This window comes from Petaurus breviceps, unplaced genomic scaffold (assembly GCF_028583685.1).
Source record: "Petaurus breviceps papuanus isolate PSGF00001 unplaced genomic scaffold, PetGlider_PUasm1.0 180, whole genome shotgun sequence".
In the NCBI taxonomy this organism is placed as follows: Eukaryota; Metazoa; Chordata; class Mammalia; order Diprotodontia; family Petauridae; genus Petaurus; species Petaurus breviceps.
This window is the reverse complement of record NW_027185782.1, coordinates 1,391,109-1,397,469: the sequence shown is the minus strand read 5'-3', so window position 1 is coordinate 1,397,469 and position 6,361 is coordinate 1,391,109. Positions and strand designations below refer to the sequence as shown.

The window sequence follows — 6,361 nt, the reverse complement described above, 5'->3', positions numbered from 1 at the left end:
AAAAAAAAAAAAAAAACAGCCCCAAATAGGGTCATGAACCACAAAAGCTTAGTAAGTCACAACAATATGATAGGATAGGGCAAGGGCAGCAAAAGAAGTGAATGCAATTTTACCTTGTATTGAGAGGCATACTATTCAGGACCACAGAGGTGATATTTTCTCTGTACTGCCCATATGTGGGATACTGCCTTCAGATGAAAGTGACACTTTTTAGGAAAGAACATTGAATCAATTGACTGGGGGTGGTAAAGGGCCTTGATTTCATTCTACATAAATCAATCAATATACACTTATTAAGTGCTTACTATGTACCAGGCACTATGCTAAGTGCTGGAGATACAAAAGAGCCAAAAGATAGCCCCTGCCCTCAAAGTGCTTACAATCTAATAAAGCTCACTTGCAGGAACTGAAGATGCTTAACCAGGGAAAAGCAAAACAAAACACTTAGGAATATATAATAGCTATCTTCAAGAATTTAAGAACTGTCACGTGGAAAAGGGATTGGACTTAATTCTGTTTTTTTTCCAAAAGTCAGAACTGGGAACTATTGGGTGGAAATTACAAAGAATTAAAGGGAAAAACTTCCTAACAATTCAATTTATACAGAAGTATTGCAGGCTGCCTCAGAAGATAATGAATTCCCTATTGCTGGAGGTCTTCAAGTTAAGGCTCAGATAGCCAATTGTGCTGGTTATAGGAGATTTTTGTTGGGTTAGGGATTCAGTTAGATGACCTCTCAAGCCTTTCCTAAATCTATAATTGCTTTGTTCTTTCCACAATTTTTCTCCATCAGTAGCTTGTTTAAATACTGCAAGGATGGGCTTGTCTTGATTGCATGTCCTATCATCTTTTGCATTTTTATTCTTCTCATTTAGTGTTCATTGTGAACTTTGCCCAGACAAGTCAGCACTTTGCCTGTACACAAACAGCTGATGGGGAAATTCCTTCCAGTGTAGTAGAAAGGCATTTTTCCTGGTCATTAAAAGACAATCAGTTTCTTTCTTTTTTATTCAACAAGCATTTATTAAACCTCAGAAACATTCTAGGCACCGGGTATACAGAGAGCAAAATGAAACAATCCGCGATATAACATAGCTTGTTTTCTACTGGGGGTCAAGAGAAAACATACAAATATCTGTAGCAGGGTGAGTAGGTACATTTATTTTCATATAACAGAGTACACAGGAATTGGGGCAATATAATGCCTGAAGTCCATTTGGCCAATAAGTATGTATTTTCTGATCTCTCTCAATTAGGGGCAGATTATGAGAGAGCAATCACCTGTTGAGATTTTCTTAGAAAGACAGAAGAATGGTATAAGGGATCCTGAGAATGTAGTGGCAGGGAAAGTATAAATTAGATATCTTTTTTTCACATGATAAAATGATATCTCTCCACATTCATAGTCAAGGAAAATGCCTACCTTTAGGTTAGGCACACTGACCTGGCGGTATCTTGTATGGACCTGGCAATAAAGATTGTATTCGGCTGCTGCATAAAGAAAGTAGGAATGGTGTGTCTTTACAGTCCTAAGAACAAAGAACTCTTGAGACTCCTTTGATTTTGGGCAGATGCCAACACACCAGAGAGTGTTATCTGGCACCTCCACCTCCCAGTAGTGTCTCCCTGAAATGAAGGACTGAGTACCAAAAACTTGTGCAAAATCTATTAACCTCCCACTGCTTTGGGGTGCTTCCTCCTTGACACCTCTATATCTCACACTCTTCAGATCCTCAGATATGATGAGACCTGGATCAGCTGTGTTACTATCCAGAGTGATGTCCACTTTCAAATTGAAAATCCATTCCATAACTCCAGGGATGGTCTGTGTAGTCAGGCATATACTGAAGATTTCTGTTTCCTTTTGGAGCACAACTTCATTCCTGTTTAACACTCCTTTCGTATTCTGGAGCAAGTCCAGATCTGGTTTCTTCTGCTCTTCCTCTAAGTCTGTGATCCTCTTCCTTAATTCTTGACACTGGCGGGACAATCCACTAATTGTCTTACTCAGGCCTTTTAAATTGGCCATCCCCTGTGCTTGCTGATATGATAGATGTGCATTTATCTCCTCATCTAGGAATCGTCTCATTTTCTGGAATTCCAACCAAATACTCCTCTTTTGAATGTCTATTTCCTTCTCCATCAAGGCAAATTTAATCCTTTCACTGACCATTTGTCGAGCAATGTTCTCAGTTTTCTTCCACAAATCAGTCACAGTTGTTTGGAGTGTCTGCCTGAAGTCCTCAGCAGCTTCATGTAGGCAACAAAGTGTGTGACCTTCATGCTCCTGGGACTGAGAACAGGGCACGCAGATTGGGCGCTGGTCATCCTCACAGAAAAGCTTCTCCACTTTCTGATGCACCTTACACTTTCTTCGTCCTTCAGAGTATGGAGAATAATGATGTTTTTTGGCAATGGCTGCTAGTTTTCCAAGTCGAATGTTGGCTTTGAAATGCCTCATCCTGATGACATTCCTGCACTCTGGACATAAGAAAGGAGGAGAGACTTCCTGCCAGCTCCTGAGGAGGCAATCATGGCAAAAACTATGGCCACACTCAATGGACAGTGGGTTTGTGAAGAACTCCATGCAAATGGAGCAGATGAGCTCTTTCTGGAGGTCTTGAATCAGCTCTGAGCAAGAGGCCATGCTGCTTTGTTTCCTCTGAGATGTTTTTTTCAGCCTCAGAGTTCTGCCTTTTTTTCTGCTTGCAGTGCATACAGGGAATCTCTGAGCTTGCCTTATCCCAGCACTTTTATATGTCCCTGAACCCTGAAGCCCCGCCTTCCTTCAAGGTATGAATTCTCCTGGTTTTCACTTTACACCCCCCCCCCCAACGTTCACACCTTAGTAACTACTTAGTAACTCAGTTGCTGTGAGGATTAAATGAGGTGATATTGCTAAAATCTTTATGTGCTACAAAAATTGTGAGCTGCTATTACTTTGTTCCCTTCACTTTGTAGCATGGTAATATTCCATTTCATTCAGGTATCACAATTTGTTTATCCATTCCTCAGATAACATGCATATTCATCAACCTTTTTTTTTTTCCTAGTTCTTTGCCACCACAAAAATGTGTTAATATTTTGCTCTATGTGGTATTTTTTCCTTTGGTTTTGACCTCCTTTGTATGTGGGCCTTGAAGAACTTAGAACATCTGATGGACATTTTAGTGTCCTTTAAAGATCAACTGTGAGGTTTATAAAGGTTTGACAGACATAATTTCTGGATAATTTAATTATTTTATTAATAATGCGAACATTTTAATAAAAGGAGGGTCATTTGGCCATCTTTCTCTCAGACTAAAGACTAACTTCATTTTTTTAATGTCATTACTTAGTGCTTGCCATGTCCAGAACCTCCCACCTCTCTAGGAAGAAAATACTTAGGGTGTGTGTGTGTGTGTGTGTGTGTGTGTGTGTGTGTGTGTCCACTTGGTTTCTGGATGAGAATTTCACATTTAGGGTGTGAATAGTGAAGTTAATACTTATGACTGGTATAAAAATTGTGTGATACTTTTTGCCCCCTTTTCCACCACTCTGACACTATCACTTTGAAGGGACAAGAGGACACATAGGGTTGAGGTCCAGTGTGCATTTTTTTGTTTGCTGGTTTCAAGGGCTACCATAGTTAAAGAATTCATCACCTATGGGTGAGGCTATGCCTATGGGAGATGAGCTTCTCTGGGCTTAACTAGACTGATGCCTAGGAAGTCAACATAATTTGTTACTAGAACTTTACCTGGAACCTTTTCAGAATGGTAGAACCTAGCAGAACTTGGCACTCTGCTTCTGTTCAAGAACCCAAGGCCACTTCCATGTCAAGATGTGTAGAAGCTCCTCACACACCCCCAAGCTGTCCCTAAATCCCCTCATTGCAACCTCCCATAGAAGCCTAAAGAGAGAGAGTGTGTGGGGCGATGGAAATCACACTGCATTTGGAGGGAGAGAACTCAGAATATCTGCATTGCATATCTGACACTTAGTATCTTTGTGACTTTTCACAAGTCACTTAACTTCTCTGGGCCTCATTTGGACTAGACATTCCCTAAGATCCTTCCAGTCCTAAATCTATCTTTTGTGATCCAAAGAGGCTGCCAATGGCAGAGCAGATAGAGCCCTGGGCCAGGAGTCAGAAAGATATGTGTTCTAATCCAGCCTCAGACACTGTGTAACCCTGGGCAAATCACTTAACCTCTATTTGCTTCAGTTTTACTCAAATATAAAATGGGGATAATAATAGCCCCTGCCAAGAAGGGTTGTTGTGAGGATCAAATGAGATGATAGTAAGCTACATAAATTAATAGTAGGCTATAGAAATCTTCCTTTTCCCTTCCCCCTTCCTAAGAAAAAGGGTTACACAAACTACACGCTCACACATACACAGAGCAATAAAAATTAAAAATAGGCAAAATAGAATAATTTTTAAAATACTGCAAATCAACTCAATTAGATTTAAAGTACCAGAAGCAGCAGAAGTAGAAAAAGAAGTCCTACAACGGGCCCTGATAAGTGTCATAATCTTCATTCAAAGAAAGTCAACACTCACTGGTGATGCAAAGAAAATCTCAAAATGGAACAAAAGAAGAGGTTGAGGAAAGATTTTTAAAAATCACAGATGTTAAAGGTCACAAATTAATTAAGAATTAAGAAGTTAAAAAAGGGAAGGAAGGAAATGATGAAAATTACCAGTATGGAAACTATGAGAGAAAAGCTCAAAAAATCCATAGAAGCAATGAATGGCAGCCTTACTGCAGGCCAAAGAAAACCACAGGAGGCCCTTTATTAGCAAGTATATAGCATTCTACTGTGCTTCTTGAATCCTACCCAAATGATGCTTATTTATAGGGGAAGTCTTGTGCCTTAGATTTTCCTGTGTCTCTCTGAGGTATTTGGTACAGAGAACCCTATATATTACAACGTCAGTGACAGTTGTATTTTTGCTAACATCTTAGGAGCCCTTTCCAATTCCCTCTGGTGAACCTGGAATGGGAGATTCATCGGACCCTTCTTGTCAGAGGTCATAAGACTGTGACAAATGAGATTTTCCTATGCAACCTTTAGCAATCAATCAACCAATAAACAAACCTTTATTAAGTGCCTAATTCGACAGGCACTGTGTTACTCACCCTCTCTCTCTTCCTCTGACCTGCCTTTGAGGGCTGAGAGCAGAGTTCAAGCTTCAAGATTATAGACTTTCAGAGTAATATAAAATGAGGTACTATCTCTTATTGGGAAACAGAACTCTTCACTCCTCTTTGTCTACCTTGGCCCCATTTTCATAATACCATAAGATTGCAGAATTAGGACAATGGCAGTAAGATTAGCCTTAAGATTTATGAAGTACTTGCATCATGGAAAGATGAGAGCTAAGTCCTCAGAGCATGTTTGGGCTTCTTTCCCTGGTGGGTTATGAAGATAATGCAAAGATATTCCCTGCCTGGCATCCATCCAATATGTGGAACTTTGGAAGTCTGTTTCCATCCATGCGTGACTGAGGGGCTGGCACTGGGCAATGATGAAGGGTCTTATAATTGGCTGCAGAACCGGAGAGTTAGTCTACAAAAGGGACCACCTGCTGATCTCTCCAGGCTCCCTTTTCCTTCCGGGTGATGAGTGACACAAAGACTGCAGTGAGCTTCTGGGTGGGGGAGGGGGAGCAGCAAACCCAATCCCCCCCCCCCCCCCCCGCATCTGCCATGTGTCCAGAGCACATGGTGCCTCTTTTCCATTGTTTGCTTTTTTTTCCCCTTGCTGTTAAATGAATGAATATTCTGAGATGGAGGGCCTAGATGACCACAAGAAGGTGGGAGGTCTTATCCAAAGACCCACTGGTGACAGCTGGTGTCTTCCCCTCACCAGGTGCCTGAGCAGAAGGGGGAGGGGAGGGGCTTACAGAGTGTTACAGGCTGATATAGAGGAAGCACCTGCAGACCTCTGTGAAAAGGCATTATTATCTGGGAGATGGCAGTGATTCCTGGGACAGTGATGAAGAGAAGTGCTGGGCACTGATCCCTGGAGTATGGTATAAATGGAGAAAAGGACTTCACAGGATCAGAGACTGAGGGACTGCTTTGCAACACATGTTTCCCACCCATGTGCCTGTGTGTTCAAGGGGAGATTGTGCCCTGGTTTACGGGGAATGTTTTATGGCAACTATTTGTGCCATACTTGCTTGGTAAATCAGCTTCCTAAAAGCTAATGGAGCCAACTGGTTGGCTGATAATGGGGAGAAGACCTATTATCTCAGGAACTACAGTGTTAGAGGTTCCTAACAGAGGATAACAGAGGTTATCCCTAGAACCCTAAATGGAGTGAAAGTCACTTGACTTTCAGGAGATCCAGTCTTCCAATGCTGCAAGCG

At 41.4% G+C, this 6,361-nt stretch overlaps 1 protein-coding gene across 1 annotated transcript; it reads right to left on the bottom strand.

The window, feature by feature from the left end:
- Nucleotides 1–1,037: 1,037 nt before the first annotated feature.
- LOC138160171 (E3 ubiquitin-protein ligase TRIM11-like) lies at nt 1,038–2,754 on the bottom strand. Its single transcript, XM_069086705.1, has one exon. The coding sequence runs from the start codon at nt 2,645–2,647 to the stop codon at nt 1,253–1,255; it is 1,395 nt and encodes a 464-aa protein (XP_068942806.1). The 5' UTR covers nt 2,648–2,754; the 3' UTR covers nt 1,038–1,252.
- Between the last annotated feature and the right edge of the window lie 3,607 nt (nt 2,755–6,361).

Bases quoted from the DNA above. Each gene is read 5' to 3' on its own strand.
- LOC138160171 (XM_069086705.1), bottom strand. From the start codon at position 2,647: ATGGCCTCTTGCTCAGAGCTGATTCAAGACCTCCAGAAAGAGCTCATC.